The sequence below is a fragment of the Equus caballus genome, chromosome 1, assembly GCF_041296265.1.
Source record: "Equus caballus isolate H_3958 breed thoroughbred chromosome 1, TB-T2T, whole genome shotgun sequence".
Lineage (NCBI taxonomy): Eukaryota > Metazoa > Chordata > Mammalia > Perissodactyla > Equidae > Equus > Equus caballus.
Genome location: NC_091684.1, coordinates 117,945,922 through 117,964,588, shown reverse-complemented (window position 1 = coordinate 117,964,588; position 18,667 = coordinate 117,945,922). Strand labels below are relative to the sequence as shown.

General features: G+C 50.3%; 1 protein-coding gene across 3 annotated transcripts in view; it reads right to left on the bottom strand.

Moving 5' to 3' along the window:
• The window catches only part of LRRK1 (leucine rich repeat kinase 1), a 129,008-nt gene that overhangs the window by 22,795 nt on the left and 87,546 nt on the right, over positions 1-18,667 (bottom strand). For all 3 annotated transcript variants that reach the window (XM_023651451.2, XM_023651452.2, XM_070268221.1), the window contains 11 exons: positions 18,195-18,271; positions 13,061-13,190; positions 12,296-12,408; positions 11,655-11,869; positions 9,490-9,654; positions 8,724-8,896; positions 7,478-7,598; positions 7,050-7,209; positions 6,358-6,634; positions 2,634-2,805; positions 180-343 (listed from right to left, as the gene is read on the bottom strand). In XM_023651451.2, the coding sequence (XP_023507219.2) occupies positions 180-343; positions 2,634-2,805; positions 6,358-6,634; positions 7,050-7,209; positions 7,478-7,598; positions 8,724-8,896; positions 9,490-9,654; positions 11,655-11,869; positions 12,296-12,408; positions 13,061-13,190; positions 18,195-18,271 (1,767 nt within the window). The remainder of the gene's footprint in view (positions 1-179; positions 344-2,633; positions 2,806-6,357; positions 6,635-7,049; positions 7,210-7,477; positions 7,599-8,723; positions 8,897-9,489; positions 9,655-11,654; positions 11,870-12,295; positions 12,409-13,060; positions 13,191-18,194; positions 18,272-18,667) is intronic.

The following is an 18,667-nucleotide window of genomic DNA, read 5'->3' as shown; positions in this document are numbered from 1 at the left end:
AACCTCTGGGACGTTTGCAGGGGGGGGGGGTCTCCTATTTGGAGCAAGATGCCACGATGAGCTGCTCTCGGGAGCAGAACCCTGACACCAAGTGGACAGTCTCTTGGCAGAGGCTGCCCCTGGGGCTGTCTCCACGGCACCACATTGACCCAGTCAGGTGGGCTCCCACATGTTCCTACCTGAGGTAGCCCCCGTCAAAAGTGACCAGGAGCCCTTCCTGCCAATAGATGGTCTGATTTCTTTTCACTCTGAATGTGCTGCAGCGATTTCTCTGGTTTCCTGTAAAACTGTAAATGGTGACTCTCTTGTGTCTGCTTTTAGTATTCTTCTTGTTTTCAAAAAGCTGAAAGACAGAGAAAAGACCCTGCTAAGTATTCTGGGCTCCTCGCTGGCCCTGGGCAGAGCCCTGAAGAGGCCACATCGTGATAAATGAGCACCGTTTGTCCCACCCGGCTCATCCTGCTGCCCATTTAAACGGCGCATTATCTGCAGGGTCTCCAGGAGGCTCTGGGAACACATTTTCCCCAAAGGACTGAAATAGGCTTTTCTTCTTCAAATCTTTTCTTTCTTTGATTTTACAAGCAAAAATTTAGTTTAGAAAATGTGGAAAATACAGAAAAATGTAAGAGAGAAAATAAAACACCAACTTAACACCAAGCAGAGAGATCATGAAATTTTGGTCTATTTTATTTTAGGATGTTTTCTATCTACATATATGTTTATAAAGCAGCTGAGGCCATATGTTCTAATTTTGTATACTTTTTACAAACCTCACTTTTCCGATGCCATTAAAAGCTCATAAAATTCATTCTTCTAAAGCTCAATATTTTATTAAGTATAGTAACTTCTGAATCATTTTTCTTTGGACGTTAAGGTTGGTTCCCATCTTTTGCTCCTCAAGCCAGATGAACATGAAAAGCAAGAAGCTTTCTCCGATTTCAAATGATTTCCTTAGTTCAGATTTTAGTAGTAGGATTCCTGGGTCAAAGGGTCTGAACGTTTTCAGGCTCTAGATGTGTATTGAGGAGTCGCGTTCAAAACAATTAGACAACATAAACGCTGACTGAGGTGTGTGACCATTTGGAGATTCTGCGGCTGGCTGTTAGGGCTTAGCTCTGTGCTCATTTGAGACGTGAACAGTGGCATCTCATTGATCCTTGAATTTGCATGCCTTTGATTACTCCTGAGACTCAAGCCTTTTCCTCATCTGAATTTCAATAGGACTTCTTTCCCAATTTGAGTGAGGGATGCTGCCAGGAAGGGGCCCTGCCTCTGTGCCCAGCTTCCCCCCCACTCCCCCAACCGCTAAGCCCACTTGGGAGCTCAGCCCTCACACGATGCTGGTGCTTGGTGACCTCCCACTTAGAACGTGGTGGGAGGAAGAGTTCAAAGGGAGGGCAGAGTGACCGAGCGGGAACGGAGGACAGCCAGCTCCTGCACCCACTCCTTCCCTCACTGCACCCTCCTGGCGCTACAGACAAGTCTCCCTGCCCGCTAAGATGTGTCGAGACAGTTAGGATTTTCAGGCTCTTGCATTAATTTTTTAACATTTCAGTAAAATGGGAAGATCAAAGAATATCTTTATTTAGCCCAGAAGCTGTAATTCCATAAGGGCCTTTTAATTAGAATGTGGCAAAAGTAAACTCACACTGAGTTTAATGTCAATTATTCAAAAGACCAGGTTTATGCCAAGGGTTCTCACATCACAGGGAGGGTCAGAATCCCCTGGAAGATGTGGAAAACGGAGTTCTGGGCTCCTTCCTGGAGTTCCTGATGGGGCAGGTCTGGGGTGGGGTGAGAATGTGCATTTCTAATAAGTTCCCAGGTGATGCTGATTCCGCTGGTCCAGGAACCCCTCTTTGAGAACCACCACTCCAGACAACTAGGACTTCCATATTATTGTCTTGCATTGAAATTAATGTTGATGGACAGCTGGGACTCCTTTCAACAACCCCAGGTGAACCCACAGAAAATAACTCCTTGGGTTATGTCTTCATTGCTTCCAGACCAAGTTAAAGTTCTATGCCAGGAGTTCCCAAGCTTGACTGGACAGTGGAATCACCTGGGAGCTTTAAAAAAACTGATGCCTTAACTGATCACATCCAAAAATTCTGATTTAAGTGGTCTGGGGTCTGGTCTGTGTCTTTTAGAAGCTCTCTGCATGAGTCTAGTGCACAGCCTGAGTAGCCAAACTATGGTTCCAAAGCTATGGTTCTCTAAGTGTGGTCCCTGGACCAGCAGCATGCCCTGGGGCAATGGTTAGATATGCAGATTCTTGGGTCCCACTCTACACCCACTGAATCCGAACCTCTGAGTGGGGCCCAGCCACCTGTGTTCTAACAAGCCCTCCTGGGAATTTTGATGTGAGTTAGCTTAGAACCACTGCTTTGAAAGGGAATATTCTAGATAAGCCAGCTGGGCGCTGATTTGGTATTCACAGAATGGTTCAAATGTATCCACTGGCCTAGAGAAGAGAAGGCAGCCAGGCTGCGCTTGCCTCCTGGCCTGGTCAGTAGCTTTGTTGCAGGAGATGGGTCTTTAATCGGGTCCCTCAGGCAAAAGGCACGTCCCTTCCTCTAGGGCACAGCTGCAGGTGCCTCACATACATCCCCCTGTGCAGAAACTGCAGCTACCTGGAGGTCCATCTCTGCCAAGCTGATCAGCATCCGTGCTATAAACCTTTGCCAGAAGCCAACGGGAACGAAGCTCATCTTAAACACCCTCTGAATGGTGTTGGCTGTGGGGTGCCGCATGCCATGGGTGTCCAGGCCAGGTTTGGATGGAAGGAGATGTGGCAGGAGATAGCTGAAACACATCAAAGGGGACCAGTGAACCGTGTGGCCCAAGCTCTGCAGCAGGACCCTGACCCTGGCAGACAGCCTGGCCCAGGGCAGGGTCTGCTGAGTCAGCCCCGACTGCCCGGGCGCCTTCCTCCCGGTGCCTTTGTAACTGTGGTTTTAGAAAGAGAGGGTAGTTTATATGCTGAGAATAAATGCTCCAAGAGAAAATGAAGATGAGCACAATGAATTTACTTATTGAAGTCTCTAAGGTAGACCAGGATGATGCTAACGGAAGACATGAAAACATCTGTGGTCATAGACGCGTCAGACATAGCAAATCGCACTCTGTAAACTGGGTTGTGATTGGGGAATCGCTTAAAATTAACTTTGGACCGTGAAGGGAAAACAAATACAGCTGCATAGTTCCAAGGACAATGGAGATATTGGGGTCAGAGTACCGTTTTTGGCCTTCAAAGCTATTTATTGTTCTTGGCCAGTTGAGACAATACAATTGCCTTAAAAATTGGAATGAGGCTGTTTGTGCAAAAGAGGGATGTTTTATTAGAGCACTCTTGCTCATTATAAAAGTGCTGAATCGCCGTGTCAGTGAGCCGTTCATGACTGTGGTCATTTGAGAACAGCTGAAACCGGGGAGGTCCCTCCAAGAGTGTGCCTGAAAACCAGCATCTTCTGTGTGCCGTGGAGCCGCGGGGCAGGCACAGGCGGCCACCGGCGAAGCCTTGGCTGTGCCCTTTTCTTAACAAAGGCTTTGCTTCAGCTCTCCTAATCCTCTTAAAATACATCAGTTTAGGTTTAGTAAAATGCCTTTAGAACATTCTGGATGAGAACACTGAAAATACTGTAGAAGGAAAACTCAATGACAGTCTGGTGGGCCGAGTGTACAGGCGTCAGTCCCGGCTCTGTGTCCTCAGCACATGGCTTCACCTCACTGAGAGTCCCCTGCCCCGACGTGGGAAGAGAAAGGATACTCACCTTGCAGCAGGGCTGAAGGACGGACGGGGCTGTGCGGTGAGGGCCCACAGCGGGCAGGCGGTGAAGTTTTAGGTCCTCCAGCCATTTCAGATCATGGGTGAAGGACCTTCTCAGCCACCCCAGCTAGACTGCCTCTCTCCAGCCCCAGGCCCTCTCCAGCAGAGCACCCTGATTTATCCCTTCATGTTTTGAAAAGTCCTTGCTTGTCTATCTGTTCAGTGTCCCTCCTCAAAACCAGAGGCCCTTGTCAGTGCCTAGTATGATTTACTCTGCTGCTTCCACCCACATCACACCCAGTGTGGATCTCTCGGCACCCCCTTACACTGGCCGTGCCCTGCAGCTTCCTGCTTCTTTCCCTCCTTGTAGGTGTGCATTGCCTGAGGGGAGGGAGCATGCTTTGCACCCAGGGGCCCCAGCATGGTGCACATGGAGCAGGTGCTTAGTATATTTTTTTTTTTTGAGGAAGATTAGCCCTGAGCTAACATCTGCTGTCAATCCACCTCTTTTTGCTGAGGAAGACAAGCCCTGAGCTAACATCTGTGCACATCTTCCTCTACTTTAAATGTGGGATGCCTGCCACAGCATGGCTTGATAAGTGGTGCATAGGTCTGCACCCGGGATCTGAACTGGTGAACCCCAGGCCACCGGAGTGGAATTTGCGAATGTGCTGCACCATCGGGCCAGCCTCAGGTGCTCAGTATTTTTGAAGGCAGAGATGACTTATAAGCCAGCATGGCAAATGAAGAAAGCCCTTCTAAAGCGGAGTGGGGACCCTGGTGAGACCACTGGCACCTGCTTGAGAGCAACTACTAACTGGAAAATCCCGACCCAGGGGATGACCAGAGAGTCAGCAAGATGGGAATGAAGAGGCCAATTCTTCACGTGTCTGTTGAACATAAAGCTGGGAAGACCTGGGTGGTACATGCATGGAGGAGCTGGCTCATGTGGCACCATCGAGATAGCCTCAGACAGCAGGGCAGGAGCCCTTCCCAAAGTGCTGAGAGTGAACGAGTCTCCGCCCGAAAGATGCACACATGCTCAAAAGAGCACGTGGGCTTCCAGGAGCTTCAAACACTCCCTGAAGGTTTCCAAGGGCCTGGAGGCATTTGTGGATCGCAGGTTGAAGTCTCTGCTCTCAAAGGAGTGCAAATGTGATAGCCTGCACTGTTCAGAGACGGTCAGCAGCACTGCTGACCATATAAGAACTTATGGTGCAAGGAGCCGGCACTCGCCGAGGGCACAAGGGAACCATTACACCTGTGCTAAGTCGGAAACTGCTTGGGTGTTCATGACTTCATATGGAACCGGACACTAGGCTGTGACTGCTTCGCACAAAGGAGGAGTAACAACAACAGTACTGCTAACAGCTGATGTCGTTGGAACTCTCAGGTGCAATGCTTTACATGAATTGAATCCTCACAACTATAATGCCAGCAGGTTATAGTATTATTCCCATTTTACAGATGAGAAAAGAAAGGTAGTTGGGACTCACACTCAGGCATTCTAGCTCCATGTTCTAACCCCCTGCAGTATAAGCTTCCACAAGGACTTGGCAATGGTCTGGCTGATTTTATTGGTCAACTGGACATACATGTATGTGTAACTGACTTGCTGTTACTGAGTGCTAATTGTCTCCTCACTCCTCCAATCTGTTGATAAAGTCACCAGCAAACTGTCAGATCTCAGCCATGTTGTCAATGCACAGGCTGCCTCATCTTGCACTTTTTAATGGACCAAAGTCAAGGACACCTCTGGGCCACAGGATGAAGGATCATGAGGATACTGAATTCCCCTTTGGGGTTTCTCCTTTTAGGACTCACTCACGGCCCCCACGGGGCTGGAGCATCAAGAAGGACTGAGCCCTTCCTCGCAATAGCTATAAGGCTAAGTGGAAATCTGAGGGTGCCTCAGGTGAAGGGGACCCAGGGCTGGCTCCCAGGAGGCCCCGTCTGTGGCGACGGGATCTCTGGGCTGGCTGCACAGTGTCCAGGCCAGCTCCCCAGGAGTCTCCAGCGGGCATCCCCCTCAAGATCTGGGGTTGGGGGGCAGGGTGGTACATGTTGTATGGTAGGCGCATGGGAAAGGTCTGTGGATTTGGGATCCTGGCCGCTGCCTCATGGCCAACATCAGCATCAGACCCAGGAAGTGGCTGAAACTGAAATTAGAGCAAGGAGACACTGTACTCAGCTGTACTCAAGCTGTTTAGGGCGGAGCATCACTGGACGGGACCCATGCCCCGCAGCCACTGCCCTCCCTACATTTGAAGCCAGGATGTGTAATGAGCACGTACATCCTCATCACTTACTCCACTTTTATTCAGCAAATAACCAATCAGTCAACCCCCTAAAAGGTGAACCAGTTATTTTTAATGCTTGCATATTTCCCTACACCTTTTCACTAAATGGATTTCTTTGAATTCCCTGGCCCAGAATTTCTTTGAATTCCCACCCCACTGTGGCCCCAGCCCAGGCAGGCAGGTTATCGCCATGGCCTGTCCCTGGAAATCTTGTTTAAGCCACCAGCGGCCCCAGTCCTGACTCTCTCCTCCAGGGAGTAGCCCGCACAGCTCGGTCTGTGGCCTCACCTGTCATTGGCGACGGGCAGGGCGATCTCAAACTTGGCCAGGAACTGGAAGTACTGCTCTTCTGTCTGCTGCGTGAAGCCAGTCCCGACCAGGAGCATCCTGAGGTCCTCCGCCCGGATGACCCCATTCTTGGCCACCGACCGGGAGCCCTTGATGTTGAAGATCCTCTGCAGACATTCGGACAACCAAATGGGGTCGAGGAAGTAGAGGTTCCTCAGGCCGTGGCTGGTGTCCGGGAAGTGGAGTAGGGTGCCAGTTTCTATGAGGAAGCTGATGGCTGTCCAGAGAAGGGGAGGAGGGGCAGTGTCAGACCAAGGCCAAAAGGGACTCTGGGTGACCTATTCCCAAGGTGGCCGGGTCATGAATTCTTGTAGGAAGCAACCAATACTCCCAACATGCAAGGCCCTTCAGACCTGCAAGCAGCCCCTCACAGGTTCTCTAACAGCACCGCGTAACTCTTGCCAAAGAGCTGATCTGACGGCCAGCTGGGGAGCTACAGTGGATCCACCCCCATTATTCATAGATTCCATCTTTGCAAATCTGCCTACTAGTTAAAATTTATTTCTGATCCCAAAATCCATACCCACAGTGCTTCTGTGGTCACTTGCAGACATGCACAGAGTGGTGAAAAATTTGAGTCCTGTTTCTGGGGGCCCCATGCCTGTGCCCGCCCACCCTCCTGGCCCACCCACCGGACTGCAGGTCCTCGTAGTCCTTGATGTCGTTGCAGGGCGTCTGCTCCACCAGCTGCTCCAACTGCCTGTCAGTCAGGTACTGCACGTCGTCGCTCAGGCTGCGTCGCTGCTGCTCCGCCAGCACAGCCTCCTGGAGGCTCAGGTAGCTCCTGGGGATCTGGGGGACAGGTGGGCAAGGCTGGGCCCCTCAGGTCCCAAGGCCCTGGCCAGCCCAGCCCCGCCTGCCACCCTCCTGGGGCTGGAGAAGGTGGAACGTTGTTTCCTCTCACTGCCCCATCTCCTTCCCCAAGAAACTGCTGACAGTGGGACCACCGAGCCCGGTGACACAGCATCAGTATTTTACAGTAGAGAGGGGGGGAGTATGAGTTCCCTCACAAATGGGAAGCAGGCCCCTCTGGTTTCAAGTGGATGAGGGAGGAACCCACCAGCCTCCCGGCAAGTCGCTGGCAGCCGATGGTGCTGCCCACGTCCTTCATGCTGCACGTGACGTGGAAGATCAGCTGTCGCAGCCCTTCCTGACCTTCCAGGCTCTTACAGGAAAGCTCGCTGTGAGTGCAAAGAAGAACCGTGCTTATCCATCACACCTCCCCTCTCTGATAAGCGTTGCAGCATCTCTGTTTTCCCAAGGGTTTCTTCCCAAACACAGGCAAGTGGGGGAACTCATGAAAGACAGAAATTTATTGAGGCCTTGCTTGGTGCAAAGCACTGTGCTTGGAGCTCCATGATATGTCACATTAGGCTGTCTTCCCAGTGTGCCCATTTTACAAAGGAAGCAAGTGCGGCACGCAGCTATAAGGTGACCCCCAAGGACATATGCTGGAAAGGAGTAGACTCAGGGTGGATCCAGGACCCAGAGCCAGCATTCCTACTATCACAGACTTGGGGGGCATCCTGAAGGGCACAGGAAGAATTCCTGAAAGCCCCACCCTGCATTCTGAGCCAGGCTGATGTGTCCCCAGGCTGGCCTGCGCATCATCAGTGGCATTCCATGCAGAGTGAGGAAACCGAGAGCCACCACTGCAGCTGCAGCAACACACACTTTCTTTCCATTAGAGAATGCTTATGTAACTCACTGAGCCTCAGTTTCATCATCTGCAAAGTGGGCACAACAATCCCCATAATCTACAGGGCTGTCGTGAAAGTCCAAGGACTGGAGGTAGGAGAAGCAACAAGCCCAGGACGCTGGTCCCATAGGCAGTGACCCATCCTGACCCTGACTCTGACCTCCCCCATCCCAGCCCCTTCTGGACCACTCAGACCGAATATGGGGCCAGGACCAGGACCACACCTGGGATCTGTTCTTGATCAGTGATCAATAGATGTAACGGGTGGTGAACAAGTTTACATCTCCTGGTCCCATGGGGGCTGCGCATGCTCGGCACTGGCCACTGTGGGGTGGTGGGTGGAGCCAGAAAGGAAGCACAGAGAGGACGTTTCCAGACCCTGCCCTGCCAGGCCTCTAGTAGGTTCTCACCCTCCCCAGGGCTGGGTCAGCTCTAGGGGTCAAGCTGCGACCCTTAACCCTGGAAGGGGCCCCAGAGGAGCCCAGCCCCTGGCTCAGGAGCCCTCCGCGGGCAGGTCCCAGGCATCCCCAGGAAGATGAAGAAGTGAGGGACTGGCAGCCATGCCAGGTGTGAGGTCGGAGTGAGCAGGAGGCTGGGGGACACTCACTGTAAGTGTTTGAAGGTGATGTCTGGGAAGCCGGTGGCCCTGGACCCGGAGGGCGAGCGGCAGAGCGCCAGCACGTAGGCCCGCAGTGTCGCGATTCTCTCCACACGGAACTTGGTTTCGATCAAGTCCAGGTGTGTTCCGACGACCAGCACCACGGCGTTTGGGGCCTTGGCCTGTGAGAGAGAGCCCTGCGGCTGAGCACCAGCTCCCTTGACTCAAACAAGGGACAGGAACAGCTCCCCTGGAGCACGGGTGTGCGACCCTGGACACCGTGGCCCTCCCTCAGCCTGTCATCACCCAGCCAGTGCCCTGCATTCCTCTCTGTAAGCCTTGAGGGCCTGTAATGACACTGAGGGGTGTGTGAGGCACCCATGACTCCTCCCATGAGGCTGGATTTCTGATCCCTTCAGACAGTGCGTCAGCTACCTGAGGCAGTGGCCTGCATCCAGGCGCCCATCACCTTTACACTTGAGAGTGGACGCTTCTCCCTTTTGAGCCCAAGGTGGGGCGGGGGGGGGGGGGGGGGGCTCTTAAATTTAAGGTAGAAGAAAATTCTAAGCACACCACCCACCATCTGGCCGAGAAGGGTTTTCAGGGCTTCCTTGTGACCTATGATTTGGGGGCCCTCTGTGAGAGCCCACCAAAATGCAAAGCATTTCTCCCTAACGATTTATTTTTTTCCTCAATAAAGGGGGATGCTTCAGAGAAGTGGCCGGACCCCTGTGACACTCTGGGGACTGAGGATGGAGGGCTGGCGCCTCCTTACCTCGATGTTGAGCAGCCAGAACTGGAGGTTGGCCACAGCCTCCTCCCCCAGCGCCAGGTTCCAGACTACCACATACAGGGCCTTATCTGTGAAGAAGCACTGGTTGACCGTGGCCATGCTGGCGGGCCCGCCGATGTCCCAGACGTTGAACTCCACGGACTCAACCTACTTGAGCGACAAGGCAGGGACAAGGAGGTGTTTTAGAAACCAAGATTTTAGTCAATCAAATTCAGGTAACTGATCGCTTTGAACACTGCACTTGGGGGCCTGAGAAAGACACGACAGTGGGAAAGCTTTGCCTGCCCTGCCGTTGGTGTCAGGAATCAGTAATCTAAGCGAGGGAAGGGGCCCAGAGACACAGAGGTGGGCTTCTGGAGGCTTCCCTCTCCTGCTAACAGAGCAGGGGACCAGGCCCTAGACGCCGGTTCCCGAGGGTGGGGTCGTTTGTGTCTCTCTGTGTCTGTGGAACATTGGAGGGCATTGTCCTGCCTCCACCTCGGCTTCAGATGGTCAGGAGCCATCCTGCTGGAGGAAGCCCTGGTGCTGACGTCAGCGCTCGCACCAAGGCTTAACCTCCATCTGTGCGAGGGCAAGGCCAAGGAGACGGGCCTCCGAACTCGTGTAGGTCAGAGGGCGGCGCCCACCAAGGATGATGGGAAACTGCCCTGACGGGGAAATCAAACAAAAGATTAGCTGTTGGGCTGCCGGGAAAGGCTGTCTAAACGGTGGTTTCTCTATCATTCTATGAGGTCAGAGTCTGGCCCGAGCAGCTAAGCCTGCAGTTCTCTGTAGCAAAGACTCGTTTCCACGATGCTGCAGTCTGGCCTGCTTTTGTACAGAGATGAAAACAGACAGCTGTTCTAAACTGGCTGAGGGCCCAGCCACAGAGAGAGTTACGGGCTCGGCGTTGGAAAGCTCAGGTGGTTGTCCTCCCACGAAAGGAGGGGGAAACTTTAATGATGGCAGAAGGGGGGGGGGTGCTGAAGGACAGCAAAAATGGAAATAATAATTCACCCCTCAGGCTTCTGACAACCATTTGCTAAAGAACAGAAGGAAGAAAGTGACAATGAATAATTGCTTAAAAATGCAGGAGGGAATCCAGGGACTGTGGTTACTTGAGAAAACCTTCAGACGTGAGTTAGCTGGGTTCACTCCTGGGGTGTTGGGGGGGTGGCTAGTATTGATTATTTGACTGTTCTGGCCCTAACAGGCGGACTTTGTTCTTCAGAGGACCATTTTCTGAGTCCCTGTTAAAATATAGACTCGGTTTAAATGCCTAAGGACTTGACTTACATCTCTCTGACTTGGAAAGTGATTTTGTGTGAAAGACTCCGCAGCAAAACCTGTCTGTAGCTGGCACGGGGCCGGGGGCTGTGAGGACAATCACGCAGCCTCTGGCCTCAAGGCCCCTTGGTTTTCCACAGCCTCCTTGCAGCTGGATCCCTGCGTGGCTCTGTGTAACCATGAATACGGCCACACGTAAGGGAAGCATTATCAGCGTGTGTTCGTTCCCCGCTCTGGGAGAAACAGCTAACGGCCCTGTGCTGTGTTCTGTCCCAACAGTATCCCACAGACTCCTTTCTCTGACTCAAGTGCAAGGCCATTTTCATTTTCATTTGTCGCATACTGAATGGAAAACAGGATGATTAACAGGTTCATTGAAAGATTCATTTTAAATTGGGCTTAAAAACTAGACTTTTCAGAGCTTGGGGTGAAAGCAGGTGTCAGGGAGCACAGTGCCCTCACTCCAGGGGTGCTTTCTCAGCCTCCCCATTTGGAGCAGGTGATGGTGTGTCTCACTGCCGATGGTAGTAGTTCGTTTGTAGGCCTGGGGAGCGGCCCTACACCAGACGACTTGAATCGCAATCTTTGGAGCCACTGCTGTCTTTAAAAGCTCATCAAAGAAATCTAACAGACAGCCAGAGTTAAGAACCACTGTCTCAGAGCCTCAACTTAGCTATAACAGAAAAACTATAAGGTCATGTTAAGAAATTATTCACTGCCCTTGGCAGGAGCTGGTTTGAAACAGCACGCAGTGGCCCCTGCAAATATCCTGGGTCTCAGACACCGGGCTGAGAAAATCTTGGACTGTGGAGAGAAGGGAGAAGGGGCCCAGGGAAGTTCCCTCCCACCCATGGCGACTGAGCACGCCGACCATCCTTGACCTTGGCTCTCGAGCCAGCTGGCCTCTGGAGCTCCCACTTGGTGGTCCTGATGGTGGCCTCGCCGTGCACCACCTGGGGGGCCCTCCCCGTCTGCAAGATCTCCAGGAGGGTGGACTTGCCCTGGCGCGGAGGACCCACAATGATCATCTTCATCAGCTTGCACTTCTCCGCTCTCCGCAGCTGGGCACGCAGGTAAGACAACATTGCTTTGGGGCCTATGCAGAATCACAGAAGGGAAAAGTAGATGCTGCCGCTGACCTATAGGTAGGAATATGCTCACATCTCTTGGAAACAAAATAGTGTCTTGAAGGAACATTTCTATGTGTTTTAATGGGGTGAGTTGAGAGGACTATTGGGTCTGATAAAGGGAAAGTGATATACCAATCACCCCAAAACTGAAGTCTAAAAGTCAAGGACCTAAAGACAACACCCTTGCCGTCTGTAGGGTCATAGTTTTATCACATGGTCAATCGCAATACAATGGCCCTCAGCCACTACTGCTTTCTGGATCATTATACAGCATCTTCACAAACACGGAGACCAGAGCTGGGCTCCACGGGTCCCCCAGGTATTTCCAACCCAGGTCCTTAACAACTGGGCTTGAGCTGTCTTTCCAAGAGAGTGATGCCGAGGAAACCTACCTTCTTTTCTGATCTCTGCAGGCACGTTGCTGATGTTCAGGTCTTCAACGTCCAACTGCCACAGGTTGCCCAGCTGCCCCAGCTCGGGAGGGAGCTCCCGGAGGCCAGGATTGCTGAGGGCACAAACACACCACAGGAGAACACACACCACACACACAGGTCAGCCTCTGGGGCCTGCAGGGGCCACCAACAACCTGCACCCCATGCCCGATGTCTTGGGCCCTGGTTTCAAGTGTTCCATTTAAATACTAATTCCAAAGCCTTTCTCCCTGGAAAGTCAGTGGTACAAATGGCAGCTCTGTCTTTGCACATCCCCATGGCTTAGAACTGGGTCCCCTCCCCCAACTTTCCTGTCTCTTCTATTCATTACACTACCATAAAGATTATTACTACCTCTTCTTGAAAAGCCAATGTGACCTGAATTACCTTATATCTTCACCAAGTTTTTCACACTGTCTGAACCCCTCCGCCCCCGGCAGTGCCTGGCTGTAGGTACTCAATAAATGAAAGGATGAATGATGGAGCAGTTCTCACTGTGACTGAGCATAGTGGCAAAGTGCACATCACTGCCTCATTACCCATCCTCCACGCCCCCACCCCACCCCATCTCCTTGACTAAGCCTGGTTCTAAAAATCCCACTGCTGCTTCTTGGTAAATAGATGGCTTCTTTCTCCCTGGCTTCTGCATCCTCAGACGGTTTACAGGAGGACATTCTGCCTCCCTGGGCAAGAAGGGCTAGAGGGCCAGTGCGGCTGTATACTTACTTCCCCAAGTAGAGTTCTGATAAGCTCTTCAGTAGGCAAACTGAGGGCGGGACTATGTCCAGGTGATTGTCGTTCAGACAAAGGACTTCCAAAGACTCACTTAGGAAGGCTGGAAATTCTAGCACGCATGCTGCAAAGAAATGGCAAAACAGGCGGTACATTTGAAAATATTTCTGGACTAGCATGGCGTGGAGGCCAGGTGGGTGTATAAAATGGTGCCACCTCTGGCAAGTCTGTCAGAACGAGATGCTCATCTTATCGACCTAGGGACTCTAGTTCTAGGATGTCCTACATACATCATTGCATGTGTGGCAGACGTGAGAACAAGGACACTCAGTGGCACACTGTAATGGCAAAGATAGAAGACAGCCACCCACAGGTGGTTGGTTCAATGTGTAACGGGATAATATACGACTATTATAAAGCACGGGGCAGGTCTACATGTACGGGTATGAAGTGATACTCAAGAGATACTGGTGAATCGAAAAAGCAAGGTGTGGAATCAGGTATCTAGAGGCTTAATTTGTATACCACAAAACGTGTGCAGACGTGAGCAAACACACACTCCATTTATGTATGTTATATACAGGTGTGTACACACACCACAGGTATATGCAAATATGTCACATGATGTCGTATGCATGTGCACACATACACAATGCATGTAATGTGGCATATGATGTTACAGGCATTTTTACACACATTGCAACACATAAATGCTTGTAAATATGTTGTATGATGTTATACGTATGTGTACACACACCACATATGTGCAAATGCATGTACATGTTATATGGTGTTATAGGCATACACATATCACATGCACAAATGCATGTGTATGTTATATGGTGTTACAGGTGTGTGTACACATGTTACTCACACAAACGCATGTACATGTTATACAATGTTACAGGTGTGTGTACACATATCACATGCACAAACGTGTGCATGTTATATGATGTTATAGGTGAGTGTGCACATATATGCACAAATGCGTGTGCATGTTATATGATGTTATAGACATGTGCACACATTTCACACATGCCCATATGCATGTATATATGTTACATGCGGTTATAGGCATGTGTGCACATATATATGTATATGGCACACATGTATGTTAGACACAAACATAATTGTTACCAGAGACACATGAAATTCCACAGTTGTCTCTGGGGAGGGGAATTACTAGGAGATGGGAGACTCATTCCGTGCTTTCTGGTACTGTTCAAAAGTGTTGTTTACCATGTACATGTGTTACTTCTTCAATTAAAAGAGGCTCGTTAACTAAAACATAATTATATGGGCTCAGTTTTCATACTTCCTAAGATGGCACTCTCTGAAAAACAAGCCAACTGTCTAGTATTTAAGTGGCTTCATTAATTAGGCTAATTACGAGATTACCATGAAAATCACGTCAAATCTGCTGTTTCCACGGGCACCGGAGTGTGTGTTGAGAAAGAATGCGGCGGAGAGCTTGGAAACACACCCTGATGGGAATCAGAGGTTTGGGTTTCAGCAGAACCTCTGAGGGCTTTATCCTCCCTCCTAAGGCGGGGAGAGGGGGCAGGACAGCGCAGCCCCAACGGTCCCTTGCAGCCCGGAGCATTCAGATAAAACAACTGGCTGACAGCCCTCTCCCTCGGTTCTCTGCCAGGCACGCGAGATAGAGACGCGGACTCTTTTGTTGGGCTCAATCGGTGTTCCTCTGTCCTTGATCACAACTTCCCCCTTAGCGCTGGCTTTTCTCCATACATGTCGCTGCGGCATCAATGGTGATGGGGTAACCTGGCCTCAGAGAATGTTCTGGGAGAGACGATAACAGAATGCCGAAATGGGCACCTGGAAAATCTGCCCAGCCAGCCGCAATGTGAACGGGACTCAAGGCAGTGCCCCCAGGGAAATAGAGGAACAGCAGACTCTAAAGATGGCTTTGTCCTAGACCCTGTTCCATAAGGAAATGTCCAAAAAGGCTGCTTTTGTTTTTCAATGAAAAAGAAGGATCAACTTTAGCTTGCCCTAATTCACATTAAAAGAACGTCAGTCATTAGAAAGGCTCACTTTCTTCCCAGAGGCCACATTCTGAGCACCCGGCCTCCGTGCTTTCCAATTTTAAAGTTTCACCTTGGTGTTTATGAAGCCTCTTTAAGCAGCAGACAGATGGAATAGGAGCTTGTACTGCAGACGGAGGCAACACCTGTCAGAGGCCCCCTGGCCCAGGTGGAAACTATGGAAACCGGAGTGGGGAGAGCACAGCTCGAGGTATTTATGAACTGCAGTTATTTATTCATAAGTTATTTATGACTCTGCTGGTCTAAATTTTACCGTAAAAATGGCCATCCAAATTATTTTTGGATGAGGCCACTGCACAAATAAGACTACTTGAACGTACATAAATCTACTTGGAATTTTACTATTCATCTGCAAACAAGTTATCTTTTATAGACAATTCCTTACCCAAGGGTCAACGGCCCCCCGAGAGAATAATCCTACTGAGGAAAAGGGTTTGCAATGGGCCTCCTTCTTTTCACCAGGGTGTGAGCCTCAACTTTCTAGACAAAATTTAAAAAATCAAGAGGCCTTTGTCATATGCCAAGGCCATGATCCATTTCTGCCAGGGAAACTCCCAAGAGGTGTGGCTTCCTCACCTAGCTCCCCAGACACGCTCCTGCAGGCCACCAGCAAAATCGTTTTCCAGAACATCAGTACATGTTCCTATGCGCTTTTCGTTATGTGCCTTTGTCCTTGTACTCTGGTGGCTTCCTGGGGGAGTAGCTGGCCCCAGTGGGGGTTGGGCCCACCTCCTCGTGCACTTCTGCATGGTCTGCATTTCTAAACTGGGGACATGTTTCTGGTCAACCCAAACATATGAGGCTCAACCCACAGCGATGGAAGCAGGACTGAGATCCATACCCGCAAGGCTTCTCATGCCCATCACCCCATTTTGGCATTAATGAGAAGAAGGTGTTTGTTTCTCCTTCCTCCTAAGTGAAATCCCTATGTCCAGATTCAATTTCCAAAGTCCTAAGTCCAAAGTTTTAAAAAGGATCAGTGATGAAATTCCTAATCATATTTCCCTATTAGTGTGGTGCAGGGCCTTTTCATTTGTTGCTGGGCCATCTGCACTTCCTTTTCTGTGAACTGTTTATATTCATTGTCCATTTTTTGCCTATTGGGTTGTCTTTTTCAAATCAATTTGTAAGCAGTCTTTGTATATTAAGGACTTAAGCCAATGTATGTTGCAACCATTTGTGTTGCCAATATTTCTTCTCAGTCTGTTTGCATTATGACTTTGTTTATGAGGCCTTTCACTGAACAAAAGCTTTTCAATTTTTACAAAGTCCAAGATTTTGGCCTTTTTTAAATGAGTTCTGGATTTCCCACCTAGTTTTTAAAGGCGTTCCCCATCCCCAAATTATACATATATTCTTTTAAATGTTTTATTTTTCTTTTACACTGAAAGCTGCCACCCCTGTGGACATTTTTGTGATTGCTGTAAGGTAGCATCCAGCATCATGATTTTCCCTTCCAGCCGGCCGAGCACTACACCAGCACCATTTACTGAAACAGTAAAACAATCTTTCCCACTACACTGAAACGCCTCCTTGGTCACATATTAAGTTCTCGTATTTACTTAGGTCTGTGTCTGGATGCTTACCTGTTCCACTGATGTTGTGTTCCTTTTTCAGTCATATGTACATACAGTCATACATGACTGACATGTGCATATCATATGTATACACACGCACATCAGATCATCAAAAAGGGCAACAGGTGGACAGACCATTTGGTTCACCTCTTGCAAAGGTGTCTTGGCCCCTGTGGCATTTCTTAAGCCCACCTCACATGATCTGTACTTAAAGGGCACTTGCCAACTTAGATCTATTAGGCTGAGGAAGAAAGTTGTATTACGTTTAAAATGACCTAAATATTGGTTCCTGTTCTATGGGGCAGCATCCTGAGGGGTATTTCTGTGAGCGTGGCTGGCTTTAGAAGGCTTAGCTTTCAGGTTAAAAAGTAGGGCTGGTTGTTTGTGAAGGACAGGTCCACACCTCCTCCTGGTACCTCACAGAAGACAACCAACGAGAAGAACTTGTTTTCCTAGAAACAGTCTCTGCTGAAGTGTCCTTGTTGTGTGACCAGTACAAATATTCTAGGGAAAGTTCTGTTTCTGATGAATTTGGGGACAGACCCCAAGCCCCTCTGGGATCTCAGCCTAGCCAGGACGGCCTGTGGGACTGGGGGTGGCTGTGCTCCCGTGTGGACTTCACGAGATGCTGCAGCGTGGCAGTAAAGACTTCATAGTGCTGTCCCCCTGGCTCCAGTGCTGGAGTCCCACAGGGCTAGCACGAAACCTGGCTCTGCCACCAAGCCGCCATGTGACATGAGTCAACCCCTCTGCTACAGACTGAATTGTGTCTCCCCAATTCCATACATTGAAGCCCTAACCCCCAATGTGATGGCATTAGGAGAAAGGGTTTTTGGGAGGTGATTAGGGTTGGATGAGGTCACGAGATGGAACTCCCATGATATTAGTGCCCTTATAAGAAGAGACACCAGAGAGCTTGCTCTCTCTCTCTGCTATGTGAGACACAGCAAGAAGGCAGCCATCTGCAAGCCAGCAGGAGAGCTCTCACCAGGACCTAACCATGCTGGCACCCTGATCTAGGCTTCCAGCATCCAGAACTGTGAGGTAATGTTTCTGCTGTTTAAGCCACATAGGCTGTGGCACTTTGTTATGGAAGCTCAAGCCGAGTAAGATACTCCGGGAGCCTTGGTTTCCTCATCCGCAAAATGGGAAACCACAATCTATAGCTCATGTTGTAAGGCTTAAAGAAAGACTCGAACATATTTAACGTGTCTAGGGCAGTGCTCACACGCAGCAGGCCATCCCCACACAGCAGCTACTAGTCTCTGGACTGCAGACAGGAAAGGGGGTTTCAGGATACTTGCAGGCCACACGTGTGACACGAGCAATGGGCACAGTTCACTTCCAGCCTTTTCAGTCAAACGTGACCATGTCTGGCACTCCCACAGGGCATTGCAGGGGAAAGCCCCATAGAAGGGCGACCCCCTCCTGGTGGAGCAGGGAGCAGCCTGCCCAGCTGTCTCGCCTCCCAGCTCTGACACACACCTGGCTCAGTCCCTGAACGCTGGCGGCCTCTGGTGGTGAAAAAGGAAATCCGCTTTGTTTTAAGTCCGTCTTCATTTCTGTAGGGGCAAAAAACGTCAAAATTTGAGGAAAGCACGACAAAAACATTATTATTTTGGCTATGACTATACAATGCCAAAGCATGCAGAGACTCGGGAGAAAATTCCATCAGCAGGGTGTTTGGGCTCCCCGCAGCTGATGTGTAAGCCTCAATAGCTACTGCCCGCTAATTGCACCAGCTGTGCTCAGGAGTCTTTTGGGGGAAAAACATCCACAGAGGGTGATCTAACGCTGGCATGACTGGTGGTTTCCATTCTGGAGCTTTTCCATTTCAGGCAGGTGTGAGCTTTTCTGTGCCTGGCAGGAAGGCCCATTCCAGTGGCTGCTCCAGTTTATGCTGCACACGGGGGACTTCTCTTTGGGGTGTGAGTTCTGCTGAGACACTGCAGAAGTGG